The 19399-nt window shown below is 34.7% G+C and overlaps 1 protein-coding gene across 1 annotated transcript in view; it reads left to right on the plus strand.

Annotated features, from left to right (window-relative positions):
- LOC140451278 (uncharacterized) overlaps positions 1-19399 on the plus strand; it is an 862244-nt gene that overhangs the window by 360365 nt on the left and 482480 nt on the right. Inside the window, 1 exon segment of the mRNA XM_072545021.1 lies at positions 1215-1641. Coding sequence (XP_072401122.1) covers positions 1215-1641 — 427 coding nt within the window.

Consider the following 19399-nt stretch of genomic DNA (forward strand, 5'->3'; position numbering starts at 1 on the left):
TTGGATGGAAAATTATAATGATTGGTATAAGGTATCTCTAAATGCAGATCTAAATAATCTAGTTCTAGATCACTGTGAAATTAGGAATATTGAGTCATACAAGTACCTTGGAGCTAAAATTACTAAAAGAGACTCTAGTGAGACTGAAATTTAAAAAATCAGAATCCGAATCTACAAGATCTTAAATGAGGTCTTGGAGACGATGTTGCAGGGTAACCCTTCACTGCAAAATAATAAAGGACGAGATATGGGCAAGAATGGGTAAAGATAATAATAAGTGACACTATTAAAGCCAAGTGTTTGAGGTGATATTGCCACGAAAGTCGTGTGAATGGAGACAGGTGACCAAAGAAAAAAATGGAGTGGAGACCAGTGTAGAGAAGAAAGGGACGCCCGAGAACGAAATGACAGGAAGGCATTAGACAAGCTAGGACCAAAAAGAATCTACAGAATAGTAACTGGCGGGATAGAAAGCAGTGGAAATTAGGATGCGCGAAACGACTATGACGTTGTAGTTGTAATCGCTATTATTATACAGCCTACCTAGTCTTCTGTAATTGACTTACTGGTGTTTTGCATTGTTAAAAGAAAATGGTTTTCCATTTTTTTCATTTATATATCTTTCAACGAGAGCTTTTATCATCAGTTTATGCAGGTTTGGTGGCTTATTCTTAATCATTTCAGCTGGAATGTTACCTTTTCCAATAGCTAGTCTAGTTTTTTATTAACCGACTGTTTATGTTAATTTTTTCTCCTAAGATTTTGATCGTGTATTCTTGTATATGGCATTGTCCTTGTTTTGTAAGCGGTTTTTAAGATGAAGATGTCACTTGATAGCTAATAGTAGCTTCTAAATTAGTTTTGATGTTATTTGAGTTCCTTAGATGTCTTAGGTGGTCTTATTTTACTTTCACCAATATGTCCACGTAATTCTTTGCATTTATTTATCCACGGTTTATTAATTTAAAGTTATTTGCGCGTAAATCTGGTTCATATTCTGGACCAAAAGTCCAAGAGATCCTTGTGGGATCTTGTAGTAGACGTAGTTGGTGATTATTACTTTACATGAAATTACATGAGATTTCCCAAGTATAGAACATATGAGAATCATTGCAGCTGGCAATTAAAAATTTCAATAATTTATACTTAAAAATAATATCTTTAACTAATATATATTTGACTATTTATTTATTTATTTGTATTTTCTTTTTTAGAATAAACAGAGTCCAGTTGAAGAACTGCTTAGACAAGCTGACCAGCTCATTGCCACTCAAAAACCCAGAGCAGAAGTCTACGCTGCCATGGCAGAATCCCTCGGCAGGGCCTGGAAAGACATCAACTCCACGTTAGAACTCCGAAAGATAATTTTAGATTTAAATGTGCTTTACCACAAGAGAGCTGAAGACTTTTTCGAAAAAATGGACGCTTTGGAAGCTTCGTGCAAGGATAAATCGATACCAATAGAGATAGATGCTGTAAAAGATTTCCTGATTTTGATCAACGACCAAAGGAGGTCCTTATTAGAGGCGTTAATGGGAGCACTGCAAGCTGGAAACTCTTTGCTGGGGAAACTGAAGGAACTTGGAGCCGAAGGCACACTCGACTCGAGGCCCGATCGAATTCGAAATTCTGTAAAGAGAGGTAATTATATTACAGGTTATTTTGAAGTGAAACATATCGATGGTGAAGGATCAATATGTCCTATCTAAAAAAACGCTACTTTTCAGGAGAGCGAAAAAAATATTTTATAGATATAGTTTTAATGGACGAGGTACGAAAAAAAACACGTCAATTTTATTTTTTTAATATGGTTTTTTTGTAAAAAGGACAGTTTAAAAAAATATTTCTTGTAATACTTTTAAAAGATAGGATAAATTGAAATAAAAGTTTGTGATACATAGGACATATTACAATTCATAATTGTACCATCTAATATTATAAAAAATAGTTCCAGAGTGAAACTATTTGGCGCATAGGATATTTGGCGCATATTCTTGTATCTAATTGTTCTTATATTAAGAACAGAATCTATCTACCTATTAAAAAAACTCAACATTTTGCAGTAAATAACGAAAAACTAAAACATAACATTGTATTTTTTAAACTAAATAGGTACAAGTCAAAAATAAAATAGAAATTTCACATAGGCAGAATTGTAAATTTCAGTATTATGACACTTCACGGCCAATACGGAATCCATCTTTGTTACGAAAGTTTTACTCTGAATATGACAAATTGTCGTAAAAACTGTGACAATCTTCTGGAATTACCGATTTTAATTCCTGCAGGTGTTGCCATTTCGATTTAGGAATTTTACACCTTTGCGTGTACAGCGGAGGATAATTTTCAATTGGAGGATACTTTTTAGACCTTATTGGTAATTCAGTGAATTCTGAGCTAGAATGATCCAGTTTTACCTTGATAACGCCCTGTGGATCATAATTGATAACCCTGATATCCATAACTACCGGATCTTTTGCTACTCTACCTGGTCGTATCGATGAATATCTCAGAGCGTTTGTATAATTTTTAAAGAAACTGAACTTACAGTTTATTGCTTCATACGGAGATGGGTTTTTTCTGGCTTCTCTAGTAATACCAATATAATCGCTTGGAAGCTTAATTTCCCGGTTTTTTAATTTTCGTTCAATACAGGCATGCACTGAATCGACTTCCATCTGGGTATGCCCAACTTCCAAAAACTTTTGAATAATTTGTACATTATGCATTATGGTAAAGTTTAGCAAAGCGTTGGACATAACACAATTTCTATTTTGCGCCGTACATCCGTCCGAATATATGATTATCGGTTTTCTATCATCAGTGAGACAGTATTTGGTAAGGTAGTCTATAAGGCAAGACGTGAATGTAGAGGCTACCAGTTGATTGTTCTGGTCCTCAGAAAACCAGTAACAAGTAGCGTGTTTTGTAGCTACGTTATATACTGTGATGTTATGGCAGCACAATTTTGTTTTAATAAAAGGCATTTGCCTGGGTGAATGGTGCAAGTTTTACAGCCTGAACATCGAGTTCCAGGGTGATTTGACTGCCAATTGCTGCTTCGTTTTTATCTTTGTCTTTTGCAGCTCTAGCTGTATCCTTTTTGTTAATATGATCCTGCCAAATATTCTCCATAATATTTCCACTTCTGTAGCTTGCACACGTATTACATTGATCCTTTTTCGTGGGCAAAATTGAAATATTTTTCTTGACAATCATTGCACTAAAGGTCGTCCTGCTTACACATCCAACTGTTTCTTGTTCACACTTACTAAGGTAGAATTTATAGACATCCATTATCCTGTGGAAGGTAGGTTCCAAATACAATTTGGAGGAGCATTTTCTAGCATAGTGTGAAGGCATTTTTGGGAGGGCATTTAAAAAATTGTCTAGAAAGTCTATGTTGTCTAGTAGTTTCTGATCAGTTTTGTACCGTTTACCACCTGGAGCATGAGGCATTTCAAAAGAACTTTGTTTAACCCAATATTGTACCATCCGATCCGATAATTCCAAGCGTGTCTAAAAACATTTGTCGGCAAACCTGTAACTGTTCTTGGCCATTATTTAAATGGTACTGTAAAGTTTTGGTACGTCTGGAGTCATCTCGATGAACAGTATTTTTTATTTTATTAATATGCTTTACATGTGCTGCAACAAAAGCATGTCTTTGTTCCCAAGTTATTTTCCAAAAATGCTCGAAAATTCTTTTTCTAACGTCTTCTGAAAACTCGGAACAATACCTAAATTTTGATTTTCTACACACTTCTTTGTCACAAGTGGGTTGCATGTGACGAGCATCTTTTTGTTTCAACTGTTCATACTTTCCTGTTTGCCCTTTCATGAATCCCAAATAAGGTTTCCCTTCCATTCGGAGTTTCTTATTTTTGTTTCTTTTCCATTGGCTAGGATCAGCAACATTTCTTCTTTTACGCCCTTCATTAATATTGTGATTATTGGGATCAAGTTCTGCTTCAGAACTGTCTGTAGAATTTTCATCAGATCCTTCGCTATGGCTATTATAAACAGGATCATATTCTGAACCATCATTTGATGAACTTCTGTTTACAAATATTTGATTATCCCTTAGATTTGTATTTGAAGTTGACGGTCCTTCAATACTTAACTGCTGATCAGCTATGGGACCTTGAACGTCATTTGACAAATCAGTATTTGTACTTGATGGTTTTACTGCACTTAAATGTTGATCAGTTGCGAGACCTGCTTTTTGATTGTCAGTAGTAGTTTCATCAAGTTGGTCAAGAGCTGGATTATTTTCTGCACCGTCTGTAGCTTTGTTTGACGAATCTGTTTTTGAAGTTATTGGTTCTACAATAACTGAATACTGATCTAAATCTTTTCCGACTTTAGGACTGTTAGTAACGTCTTGAAGGATAATATTGTGTCCTGTTATAATCGGATCAATTGTAATAGGTACATCCCGACTTGTTACAGATTCCCCCAAAATAGTTATTAAAGTGATCGTTTCAGTAACGTTGATTTCATCAGTTGCCTAAAAAATTAATTAAGATATAATCAAGAATTGCTTTGAAGAGTATTAGTACCTTAGTCACAGTTTTGGCTAATTGATCGCTTGATGCTATCTGTAACTCTCTTGCCATTTCAATAATTTTTTTTCCTCTCCCTGATGGATGCATTCGTTTAGTAATCACCCTGTAAATAATTACTTATTATAAATCAAAAACCCTTACGTACTATTGTACAACAAATAGAGTGGTAATTATTTATTAATTTACAGTAGAGTATTTTTTAACTGTAATATACATACAGCCAGATTTGTCACAGATTAATTTTAGCTAGGTTTGTTTTATAAGATTACAATACATAATTAAATTTTATATGGACAAAAAGCATAAAGTCCTATCTGGCAATGTTCTTATGAGTGAATTATTAGCAGTTATAGTTTCTGATAAAACGAAATGTCCTATCTTTCTCTAACCTAACCTAATCTATCTCTTAATATAGCTAATATTTAGAATTTTAACGGTAAATCAATACTACAAGTATACTATTTGCTTCATACTGTTTTTATTAACAACTTACCAATATCGTGAACAAAAATAAACGTAAAAATAAACGTTTTTCTACAGAAAACTGCGACAAATCACCAGCATGTACTTTAGTTTATGGAGAGAAGACACTAAATGCTTAGATAGGATTATTTACTTGCAGATCTGTTGACGCTAGAGATAGTACAACTTGAAATTAGATGGTACGATGCGATGTTGCCTATTTCTCGAAAAAATATAAACTTTGTAAGACATCATTATCCTTTTTAATATCTTTGCGCCAAAAATCTCAATTTTGAAAAAAAGGAAGATAGGACATATTGATCCTTCACCGTCGATATCTATCTTCTTCCCTTACTTCTTGCTTTTTGATATGGTCAGTTTATTTATTATAATCATCTAATATATTTGTTAACAAGTTATATAGTAAAACAATCACAAATAAAAGATAAAAATTGATTCCAACACCCGGAAAAGTTTAGAGAAGCATTAGCAGAAGCTGACCTACCAATGACTACCAGAAACCATGACAAAATGTATGAATACAAAAATAAATGGATCACTGAAGTCATCAACAATAATAATCCCAAAGTCAAAACAGCTAGGAAAAAACATTGGACGACGGAAGAGACTCTCAATCTTCTAGAAGAAAGACGAAAACTTAGAAATGGCACATCAAATTCAAAACAAAAAAAAAATAGAGATACGCACCATAAATACAACTATAAAAAACTTGTTCAGAAGGGACAAAAATAATTATATTAAAGACATATCTGTACAGCTTGAGAAACATGCTGACCGCCAAGAATCTAGAGAACTTTTCTCAAAAGTTAAGTATCTAGCGAAAGAATTCAAACCGCAGATACAGATCATCAAAGATAATAGTGGAAATACCATAACAAACTCAGACGGTATCGCAGAGGTGTGGAAACAATATTGCGAAATACTGTTCTCTAACAACAACCCAGACAATAATAATGAAAAAAGAAGTTATGACAAAAAACCTCAAATATTGAAATCAGACATTTATTACAATTAAAAAGCTACAATTCAGAAAAGCAGAAGGAGAAGATGGAATAACAGCTGAAACACTCAAAGAAATGGGAGAATTAGGGAGGGAAGTAATGCTTAGAATTTGCAGTGAGATCTGGAATACCGGAAAGTGGCCAAATGATTGGCGTAAACTCACGTTTATTCCCATATATAAAAAAGGTTCACCGACAGATTGCAGTAATTACCGTAGAGTGGTATTGATATCACACGCGAGCAAAGTACTTCTAACCATCATCAATGAAAGACTAAAATCAATTCTCTTACCACAAATTCTCCAAGGACAATGCGGATTCGTCCTAGGTAGAGGAATAAGACAACATATTCGTAATATTCGTCAAATTATCGAAAAATCTCGAGAGTTTAACATAGAAACATATTTATGCTTTGTTGACTATTCCAAGGCATTTGATGTCGTAAAATGGGATAAAATGTGACATATACTTAGAGAAATGGGTACATCAGAACATCTAATCTATTTACAAACTAACATCTAATTTATTACAAAAACTATGTATAGTATATAGTACTATGTATAGTCTATGTAAATAATACTGCTAATGTAAGAGTTAACAATGTGGTTTCGAAAAACTTCAAATTAAATTTTGGAGTTCGACAGGGATGCATAATATCCCCTATCCTATTCAATATACGAGTATATAGTGAACATATTATGTGTCGAGTTTTTGAGGAATGACAAGGTGGAGCAACGATAGGAGGAAGAAAAATCAAAAACCTAAGTTATGCTGATGACACTGTTACATTGGCGTCATCACCAGAAGAACTGGAACAAATATTGAATAGGCTAGGCATGGTGAGTAGGGAATATGGTTTAAAAATGAATATGCAGAAAACCAAAGTGATGATCATCGATAGAATCAGAAACAACCAGGCAGAGATAAGAATCATGGTAGGTTACGAAGTGGTCAGGTAATTTAATTACTTAGGCTCCGTTATTACTAACAATGGAGGATGCGAAGATGAGATCCGTCGGCGCATCTCAATGGCCAGATCGGCAACAGCCAAACTCACAAATATTTGGAAGAACACTGACATCACAAAAAATACAAAATTACGTCTTGTTCGAGCATTGATATTTCGTATCGCCACCTATGCTTCAGAAACTTGGACAATAAAAAAAGTCGATTCAAAGCGTATAATGGCATTTGAAATGTGGGTCTAACGTAGAATGTTAGGCATACCATGGACCGCCCATGGTACAGATAACTCAATTCTAGCAGAACTTAACACAAAAACTAAACTCATCACAACTATCAACCAAAATATACTGAGATATTTTGGACATATAACTAGAAAAAGAGAAGGCATGGAGCGCATGATAGTTGAAGATAACATAGCGGCTAACAGATTCAGAGGAAGATCTCCAGTACGATAGTCGGACCAAATAAAGGAGATGACTGGTTACTCATACTCCGAAGCAAAACAACACGCACAGAAGAGAGATAATTGGACAGAAATAGTCAAACAAATTACATGACGCTACTACATCCTTACGAAGGAGAAAAGATTGAGGAGGATATTTTTTAACAATAGGAAAACCAATAATTTTAATATTAAATGCAAGAAAATATGTAATAGAATTGTTTAGGGGCAATAGGCCAAACCTACAGGCTGATATAAATCCTGACGACGGCCCAGAAATTTTAAAATCTGAATTTCTTCATATCATAAAATCAGCCAAAAAGCAATTGGATTAGATCACATAAAAACTAGACTCAAGTAAAAACTAGATTTGAAAGAGCTCGCACAACGTTTATGACACTTAAATTATTATTCTTTAACGATAACTTATTAAGTCAAATGATGATCGAATATTACTCTATTGTGTAGAGCTGATACTTGGTCTCTAAAAGCTGTTACATTCAATCGCCTAGAGATATTTGAGGTGTGATTGCATAAAAGAATGTTCCTAACATCCTGAACATGTCTGCAGACAAACACATGAGTGTTAAATCTTGTAAAAGATGCAAATATTCTGATGGAATCACCGAGTAATTCTAATATCTTAACACTAACATATTAGAAATCACAAATATTTTTAAAATCAATATAAATTAGTGATGTAACGAATGTCATTTTTTGAACAGTGGCGAATGCGAATATCTGCTACCGACATTCGCGAATGCGAATATTCAGTCTTCTAATTTGGCGCCAACTTTCTATGACTAGTTAGCGCTAGGTACGTTCCATTTGCATTTTGTTCCAAAAATTGCCGAATTTATTTAAACTCATCCAACTGAGGCGTTACCTTGCCCGCCCTGGTCCGCTCGTATACAAAAACAAGTGAATTTTCATGTTAAAGTGTGATTAGTGATTTATTAATATGAGTAAATCAAATTATGGTCAAATCTGGACTTATTTTACACCACTTTGCCATGCTGAGTGATCTAAATGTAAGCTGTGTTACAAAGAATATTCACGAAAAGGAAAAACTACAACGCCTATGAGAAATCATTTGAGGCTAATGCATAAAATCGAGTTTGCCAAATTAGAAGAGTGTGAAAAACGAAAAGACATTGGATCTAAATCACTTGAACTAGCATCATCTTCCCATCAAAGTACTAAATCAATTATGAAACAAATATTGCTTCAAGAATGTATCGATAAAACGAAACAGTAAAATAATAATTTTTTAAGTCTTTGGCAGTGGATAATTCAATAAGTGAAATGGTTGCGTTGGAGGACATGCCATTTAGCTTCGTGGAAAGTGTTGAATTCTTAAAACATATCAAGCATTTGTGTTCATCTTATGATTTGAAGTCACGTCAGTATTTTACTTCATTTATCTGCGTTAAATTATATGGCAAAGTAAATAAAAAAATAATCGAATTACTGAAATCCTTCGAACAATTCTCATTTACTATCGACATTTGGTCTGATAATGGTTCTGGAGTTTCACTGCTGAGTTTAACTTGTCATAGGATCATAAACGAATTTGAAAGTAAAACGATAGTGTTGAAAGCAGAAGGGTTTAATGAGAGGCCGCCATACTGGAGAAAATATTGTTTACAAACTTGAAGACATCTTGTCGTTATTGGAGATACCTAAAGAAAAAGTGAAACTTTTTGAAGGAAATAGGTGCTAACATATTTTCAACATATTGAACATATTTCTTCACACAAGATTCAAAGCGTGTTAAAAGAAGGGATGAAAGCTCAAGAAACTATCGTGGCTGCTATCCGCGTCCGCGAAGAATCCAAGTCTCTACCCCGTATGGAAATATTGAGAATACAAGGGCATGTCGTTATTGGAGATACCTAAAGAAAAAGTGAAATGTTTATTTCGCGATGTAGGTGCTAACATATTTTCAACATATTGAACATATTTCTTCACACAAGATTCAAAGCGTGTTAAAAGAAGGGATGAAAGCTCAAGAAACTATCGTGGCTGCTATCCGCGTCCGCGAAGAGTCCAAGTCTCTACCCCGTATGGAAATATTGAGAATACAAAGGCATTAACCAGTCTCATCTTGGTATTTTAAGAGATATATCTGTCTTTCTATCTAATAAAATGAAAAAATATGGCAACTCATTTTCATAATTCGACTACTGCCCAAGATGAGCTGGCTAATATACAAAAAAGGCTTCATCAAAAACCCCTTAACATTATACAAGAATGTGCTACTAGATGGAACAGCACTTTTTACATGTTGGAGCGTATTATGGAAGTCAAAAGGTCTTTATGCATCGGCAAATAATAAAATTCCCAAACTGACTTCTGAAGAGTCGATGATTGTTGTCTTAGTAAAACTTATCGGTTTACTAAGACCGTTTGAAGCAGTAACCAAAGAGTTAATTACGGTCAATGTTTCTATTTCTTCTGTGATTACCTTAATCGCCCCTCTAGAAAAAATTGCGAATGATCTGGATTCATCCGATGAAGACATTGGTAATACGATTACCGTATTGAAAAACGAGCTCATTCGCAAACTTTCGGATTAAGAGAATGAAATATTGTTAGCGACGGCGACCTTCATTGACCCAAGATATAAAGCAAAGTTTTTTAAAAAATATGACGACTAAGGAGGGTGCCATACAGCATATTGTGGATTTGGTCGGAGACAGTCAAACCGATATATCTTCTAATTCACTTTGTCTGAATGCAAAGCGTGTCAGGTTAAATGAAACCGAAGATTTGATGATTAAAAGAACTAATGAATACGAGTGACAGATAAGAAGATGACATGCCTGTTTTTAGTTTTCCAAGCCCTGTCCGTCTTATAAACCGTAAAACTGTCACAGAATACTCAGTCAATATTTTATTATAATTTTCAGTTACTGCAAAAAAAAACAATATCTTTCATAATTCCAATTCGTCTCATAATAATGGAGATTCAGAAGATCTTTTAAATATACACTGTGCTTCAAAATTAACGCATAATTTTAAAAACCCTGGTAAATCAAATAATTTTAATGTTTCGACTTTTGTGCTAATATATTATTGTTACCCCCGGTATATTGTAAAATTTATCGAAAGAACGGTAAAAACGCTGATGTTTTTACCATTTTTTTGCAAAAAAATTAAAAACATGCTAATTGTGCTTTATTTTATTTCGAACTTAGTTGGGTTGTCAACCATTTCAAGAGTCTAGACACGTTTTTCTGTTACTGGAAGTAACTTGAGAAACGAGAAGACCCGTTCAAGGCCGTAGAAGAGTTACAACTCCTAATCAAGACCGGTTTTTGACACTTCGTACACTGAGACAAAGGTTTGTTACCAGTACTTCTCTACAAAATGAATTTTTGGATCGTTATAACTTTAGAATCAGCCACAATACGATTAGAAGAAAACTTGCCAAAAACGACCTACACCCTGGAAGAGCACCAATTGGCCCATTATTGACCAGAGACCATAAAAGGCAAAGATTGCATTTTGCTCGTGAACATGTTGATTGGAATAATGATGATTGGGGAAGAATATTGTTCACCGATGAATCCAGGTACTGTCTTTTTTCGGATGGCAGGAGAAACCGAGTGTATAGAAGTCCTGGGGAACGCTACGCACAGTGTAATACCGTAGGGACTGTACAGTATGGCGGCGGCTCGGTAATGGTGTAGGGTGGGATTAATTTAGAGGCTCGTACGGAATTAGAATAGATCGCGGTCGGCTTACATCGCAGAGGTATATAACAGACATTTTAGAAGAGCATGCCGTGCCATTTGCACCATTTATTGGGGATAATTTCATGCTTATGCAAAATAATGCCAGGCCACACAGGAAAGAATTGTGCAGCAGTCTCGTCAGGAGGTTGGAATTCCTGCCATGGATTTTCCTGCGAGAAGTCCTGACCTCAATCCAATAGAACATGTTTGGGACATCATAGGCAGATGACTACGACAACTACCTAATGCACCAAACACATTAGATGAACTGTTTTTGCGGTTGGTTGAAATTTGGGATCAAATTGATCAAGAAGAAATCAGAACGATTATTCTCAGTATGAGAGATCATTGTCAAGCAGTAATAAATGCCAGAGGAGGCAGTACTCGATACTAGTACACGGTACTAGTATTTTCTTCAACTTTGAAAATTTCAATTTTGTCATTAATTTATACTATTAGTTTGTCTAGATCAGTTGTTTGTTTAGATGTTTAGATTTATGATGTTATATTGTTAATTTCAATACATTTTTTGTAAAAAAGAAAGGTTTTTTATTTAAGATGTTCTAAAACAACCATAAAGCAGAAAAGAACAAACAAAAATTTTTTCATTATAACTCAAAATAAGAATTTTAAAATTTTGGAGCGCAGTGTATTATTTTGACCTGCATTCAATTTTTCAAGTTTATAGGTTAGTAAAATATAACAAAGCGTGTTTCTTTCTATGGGTAGTAAAATGAATATGTATACATTGGAAAGTTTCTCACAATCTTACAAAACTACAACCGCTATATTGTCAACAGATGTGTTTATAATAATCATTTCCTTGTTTGCTATGTCTATTATAATATAAAGAACTTATAGCAAGTCAGGATCTGCATATATAATAACTTCATACGTTCACAAAATTAAAACAACGCGAATGTCTGCCTCAAGGTATGTGATGGAAGAAAAGACCATTTGATACGTATAATTCTCACAGTTGATAATTCTAGTCATCATTGATCATCACTATGTTTATAGTGCAACGATCTCTCAATCTGTTTTCAAAGCAGTCATTTTGTAAGTGTCTGGTTTAATAACTTACTTAACTTACTTACACCTTGTTAGGAAAATGAAGTTTGATTCTTTTCTTTTATTGCGTTGTTTTTGTCTGTTATGCTTTTAGAAACTGTGTTTTCTGATGTGCTTTTTTATCTTATCTTATTATATCCCGTTTCATATTAGTTTTTTAAGGAGTTACTTGGATTTCTATTGTAAGATTATTCTTAAACTAACTTGTATTTTTACTTTATTTATCAAACATCTCTATATGTCTCTCTTATATAATTTCATAGGACTGGGAAACAATAAAGTCACCTCTATACCTGAGTTGTAATATTTTCAGAGCAGGCATTTCACAAGTTTCCTATCAAAGAAAACTTCATTCTTTCATTCATTAGAGATGATAGTGTTGTTTCATTCATAGTCGAAAAATGGTCTTCTGTTCTTTAGGTGCGGCCTCTAATAGAGGTTGGCGATGGCTTGTGCAAATTTGTCTCTATTCTGTGCTTTTCTTATTAAGGTTTGGAGGTCTAGTCCTGTCCAGTTCTTGATGTTACGCAGGCAGGTCATGGGTTGTCTGCCAGGACCACACTTTCTTCTATTTTACCGTCCATTATTAGTTAAGTTCCAATATAAGGAAGTTATATCGGAAATGGTTAAATTTTAACTTCATCTTACTAGGCAATGAAGCAATTGTCATTTTATTAGAATATTCACTTCTCCGTCCTTATGCTCATTTTTTGCTAGTGAAATTTCTCATATCCTTGTTATTAAAATTATCTTCATTTTTTTTACATGATATACATAAATTTTCTGCTTTGGTGCCCCTAATTAATCGCTATTCTGACTAAACAAGGGCGTATTTAATTTAATAGAACCTAGGTAAAAGTATAATTAGTATGCAATTTACTACTAACTGTGCGACATTAACTTTTTCCCTCTATAGTTCTTACGGTCCTGACTGTCCCCTTTATCTTTATACAATGCTACCATCGCACTCTCTCCCCATGCATTGGGCATCCTTTCCTCCTCATATATCCTACTCATCATTTGCCACAAAATATGACTGATATAATAGACGATATTTTTTATACTCTTTCCAAATTTCACGTAAAGCAAGACCCACTGCTAAGCTAGAATAATTTTAATGTTAACGTTCATTTCTACTAGTATCTCTTGGTCTGTCTTTGTCATGATACTATAACAAACAAGGTATGCTCACTTGCCGTTCTAATTTTAATCGACTTTGCGCATGACGTCATAGCGAGACAAAGCCAGGAAACTTATGTGGATCTTATTTTAACGATGCATCATATGGCAACGTTGTTCCATTACTGTAATTTCGAACAACTTCGAAACTTAAACTGTTAACAGTAAGTATACCTCGATGCCATATCTTGCACTAAGAAGTCATAACTAGTTACTTTCTGTGAAAACGTGGTTTGAAAATTAATTAGTAATTTGTAAAATTAATTAAAGAAATATATGAATCTTCGATTTGATTGTGTGTATTACAAACAAAATAGATATTGCTACAAAACATAAATTAAATATAAAAGACCGGTAAAATGTAAAGAATTTGAAACATATAAGGAAAAGCAGGTCCTACTTCAGACTTTATGAATATCATTTAGACACTTATTTTACAATCTTCGTGATTTTTCTCTCGCGTTATTGTAATTATCTTTAATATTTTTATTTAGAATTAGTATTTTAAAATACATTTTACATATAAAAAAAGCTTACATCTTCGCTAACATTTACATATTTTGCAGCTTCTATTATGTTTTTAAAATAATTTTTAGTTATTTTTAATTTGTTGCCATTATAACTACGAAAAATATGTTTCAGTTCACTACATTTAGTTACAAATTCCAGTGTTGGTTTGAGTAAACCACCCTCAGAAACGTGGTTTACCCAAGTAAACGATTTATCGTTAACGTCCGGAATATATCCAAGTATTTCTTTTTTTTTTGTAACTTAAATGCAATGAAACCGGCTAAATTTTTAAATCCATCCCATTCCAGGTCTTTTATATTCGAATTAATAAAATTTTGATGACTGTCAATTAAATCTTCAGGGTTAATTTCTGTCTCACCACTAGGAAGGTTTAGCGAGAAAAAGATCTCTTCAGTGACAATTTCATAATTAATTATACTGTTATTAGTAATATTCCACTATAGTTTTTCTTTTAAACAATAGTCAGCTTCTGTAAAATGTTTTGATCATATTCTCGCGGTTTCTACATTAAATTTGTCTCGCTGAAAACGCTTGAAGACCAATACTTTACTTTAAACACAAAAAAACGACACTTCGAAAAAAATTTACTTTTTTTATTATAATTGTTTAAACAACCCACCACTTCACAATACATTATGGCAACCAAAAAATTAGTCTTCTTTATAAAGTAGCTACAGGTAGTCGAGAGGAAGTTGCATACGATATATAAATTAGGTGATATTAACACAGTAAATTGAATGTTTTCACCACAAAATTTATATAACAATATAATATACAAAGTCTTTACTACATCAATGAATAAATAAAAATCTCATTCACTACGTTTTGAAGCACACAGGATAGCAACAGATAGAGCATTTAACTTGGCATAATTACAGTTGTCTCGGGGCTTACGTCACAGGTGTGCGAGAGATGCAAGAACATGCGCGTTGACTTATCTTGTTAGTTATAGTATCATGTGTCTTTGTCCATGACTTCCATAGCTATTCCACTATGCTATTCTTCATTCGTTATCTTTTTTTCTTGGAATGTTTCTGTTCTGTGTCCGAGACCTTGTGATTGGTTCTATGAGCATTTCTTTTTTTTACTTAGGGCTGGCCTCACCTTCGAACCCTGCTACTTTATCCGAACTCGGGACTGGCAACAGCGCTGCTGAGTTTCTGAGTCCACCCAACGGCAGCGCAGGCTGAGATTATTTTTTATCTAAAGTATATATATTCTAGCTCTACGGTGTTTATCGTACTTATTTTTAATTTAGTATCGTACGATTTTAATATTAATTTAAATGAAAATCTTACAACAAAGGTAAATTTTAAATACAATAACGAAAAGTCTTGTCTATTAACTCTTAACTGGTATCATCGGGTTATTTTGGACCCAAAGGGATTGTTTTGTATTAAACTTAAAGGTCGCTGGTTAAATGATATTAGATAAAAATAATAATAAAGAAAAAATGCAATATTTTGACTGTAAATAAATTAGCGAAAAATAGCAACTATAACTGTGAATGATTAACTAGCTTAACTAGCTAACTCATTACTGTTGCCTGTACAAAGAATGTAGACTTACCCTTATATATAATATTGATGTCGTATTCTTAGCCAGTGGAATCTCGTTGGTACCGCGTCGGGACGCCCGAGAACGCCGACGCTCGATAGAACGAGAACCGATAAAACTGGGTGCGTTTCGTTCGCTGCCTAGTGATGAAGTGTAAGTGTCGTCTTGAGATCGTCAGAAACCCAAGAGGGTATACTCATAAATCACTCTATTGTATTGCGATTTTGAGTGGCGAAAATTTAAGTTAAGTGTCACGGTAATACGAAACTTTACACTTGTGTGTATTGGCAACACAAAATAACAAAAGAAGTCAAATTCTCCGTACTTAAAACATAATAGATGAGATAGCCAGTTTAACAATTTTACGAAATAATAGGAAGCAATATATTTTAACAAAGTCGTTAGAATACAGCATTGAATTAGATCACATTATAGTACACTAAAAGAAAAATATTAAATGTAAAAATATGAAAAGAAATAGTACATACTTTCCCAAACATGGATAAATTTCACATGCATCAAGCTGTTAAATACCAGTCAACTGTCTGGGGTCCATTCTGGCCCGATAATACCAGATACGCAGTTATTTTTATGACCATGGATTCGATTGTTATTGATGAAAAACGGTATACAAGTGAACAGGCACAGGAATTTTGTTTAAACGATGATGATGGTGATATTAGTGACTCCCCAACTATAGACAGTGATCATGACACTGACTCAGAACATGATATTGCATGTGAAAGCCATATTCCAGAGAATATGAAGATTGATGATACAGGGCCTTCAACAGTGACCATTCGAGATATCAACGATTAGAGTCCACCAACTACTGCACGAAGTCATAACATTGTATTACTACATCTTCCTGGTTTAAAGTCTGCTGCAAAAGACTGCCAAAAAACGCCGCATAGTTTGTGGAACTTTTTAATTGATGACACTATTATAAACATAATTGTAGAATGCACAAATGAAATAATTAGCGATCTGTCATGATAGTAGTACAGCTTCTTTTGTTGAGCATACGGACTTTTTAGAAATAAAAGCACTCTTTGGACTTTTATATCTCACGTCCGTCTCTAAATCGAATCATGAGGATGCTGAAGAACTATTTGCAAGTGACGGCAAGGGACACGACATACTTCATGCTACGATTTCACTGAAACGATTTTTATTTCTGTTAGCTGCCTTAGCAGCTAACAGAACAGCGCGGCTACAAGGTATGACACGCGGCTAAAAAGAATGAGAGATTTAATAACAAATTGCGTTATAACAGTGAAGTTTATAGAAAACTGTAAAAGGTGTTATATACCAGAAGACTATAATATACACTCGCGATCATAAAATCCGGGTCACCTTGAAAATTTCAAGTCTCTTGAATATTTTTGCATCTGGTGCAGTAATAAACTTTTTAAGCTAATGTATTTTTTATTTGTCATCAATGTTTGTTTTGAAAGAAAAAAAACGGTTTTTTATTATTTTTATTGAAAAAGCAGAACACAAACCAAATTGTTGAAACAGACTTAAGAAAGAAAAATGCACAACGTGGTAAAACATCAGTGGAATTTCAATGACTAATATCGTGTATTGCCTCCTCTTGCTCTAATAACCTCTTGCAGACGACGGGGCATATTCTCAATTTTTCTCTTGTTTACATGTTGAGGTATGTTACTCCACTCTCTCACTAACAGATCCTTCAGCTCCTGTGCGTTCTTAGGAGGAGGTGTATGGGTGCGAATACGTTTTTTCAAATCGTCCCAGAGATGTTTGATGGGATTCAGGTCCGCAGACCTAGCTGGCCAGGGTAACCTCGTAATTCTAACCTCGTCCAAGTATTGCATACTGATCTTGGCAACGTACGGTCGCGCGTTGTTCTGCATAAAAACGGCGTCTTCTCCAAGCCCTGTCATGGTGGGCATAACATGTTCTTCCAGAATCTCCGTAATGTACCTTCGGGCAGTTAAGGACCCAATTTCGATGAAGGGTAATTCTGTGCGGAAGTCGGAAGATACACCTCCCCAAGCCATGACCGAGCCTCCACCAAATGGCATTCTTGGAGCAATGCAAGCTTGTGAAAATCGTTCACCGGTTCTCCTCCAAACTCTTACACGTCCATTGGATCCAGTTAGGCAGAAACGGGATTCATCTAAGTATAACACTTTGCTCCAATCATTAATTCCTCAGTGCGCGTATTTTCGAGCAAAAGCTAGTCGTGCAACTCGATGCGCCCGGACAAGTGGCGGTCCTGTAGCCATTACCCGAGAAGATAGTCCAGAAGAACGAAGTCTTTTCCTGACTATTGCAATGCTAACATTGCAATGTCGTACTTCCTGTAGGCAATTTCGATGCATAACCGCAGTTGAGGTCCGGTTTCGTGAAGCCTGAAACACAAGAAAACGGTCATCTCGTGCCGCGGTCGTTCTTCTTCGTCCAGAGCCAGGTCGTCTGGTTAGCAAACTCGTCTCCTGAAAGCGTGGAAGCACCCGTAGAAAGGCTTACACCAACAATTCTTGCGACTTGCCGTTGAGTGTGACCGTCTTCCACAAACGCAACAATGCGTGCCGTTTCAACAACAGTCAAGGCATTTTTGGCAAAAAATAAACAATAATAAACACTAATAATGGCACTAATAAACACTAATGGAGGCAATAATACACGTTTGTTGCGTTTGAACAGAAAGTCGAAGCACAAATGAGATTTAAAACAAGCGGCAGTTACAGGTACCGCTCATTTTGGAATTTTGGAAAGTGTACAGTTTTTGTACACTTAAAGCAAACTGGAAGAAACATAACTGGAGATAACTGATTTACCTCAATTGAACTGGTAGACCAATTGCTCGTAAAAAACCTAACCTATGTTGGAACGGTACGTAAAAAGAATGGAGATATTCCATTGTATATAATTACGAATAAAAATGACGCACTTTATTCGTCAAATTTGTTTTTACATCATCAAAAACAATGGTTTCTTCTGTAAGAAATCAAAATAAGTATGTACTTCTTCTGTCCTCAATGCATAATGATGACAAGATATACGACATTATAAAGAAACCTGATATCATGCTTTTTTACAATTCCACTAATTCAGGGGTAGATAGTCTGGAGCAGAAATGCTTTACATATAATACTGGTAGAAGTAGTAGAAGAACAAGAAGATGGCCATGTGCGATATGGTGTGCTATTATGAATATTGCCTTTGTAAATTCGTTTATGAAAATTGGATCATAAACAAGAAAAACAGCAGTAAGATAGTAGCAACAGAGATGGAATGTCTGCAAAGATGTTGCAGAGTAACAAGAATGGATAGGAGAAGTAATGACGAAATAAAGCAAAGAACATCAATAGAAACAGACATACTAACATATATAGAACAAAAAAGACTAAAGTGGTATGGACATGTCAGAAGAACTAGCGACAGCAGATGGATAAAGAGAATAACCGAATGGAGCCCCATAGGAAGGAGGAAAAGAGGACAAATCCGAAAATCCTGGAGGAACAAAGTAGACGACGCCATGAGTAAGAGAGGCCTAAACGATGGAGAATGGAACAACAGAGAGAGATGGAAACGGTTGAGCGAGGGAAGGCAGTGAATACTGTAGAATCCCTAAATATATATATGTATATATGTATATATGTATATATATATATATATATATATATATATATATATATATATATATATATATATATATATATGTTCGGATAAGTTTCCGCGGTCAGATAAATGAAAATTACTGAGTTCTCGGGAAGAACCGCGTTGAGAATTTAAAACTCGACGTTTCGGCACCCATTTTGGAGCCATTATCAAGAGGGATACGGTTCGGTTCGAGTTCGGGGTCTGAATCTGCCTACTCCCCTCACT

Source organism: Diabrotica undecimpunctata, chromosome 9 (genome assembly GCF_040954645.1).
Source record: "Diabrotica undecimpunctata isolate CICGRU chromosome 9, icDiaUnde3, whole genome shotgun sequence".
Classification (NCBI taxonomy): Eukaryota; Metazoa; Arthropoda; class Insecta; order Coleoptera; family Chrysomelidae; genus Diabrotica; species Diabrotica undecimpunctata.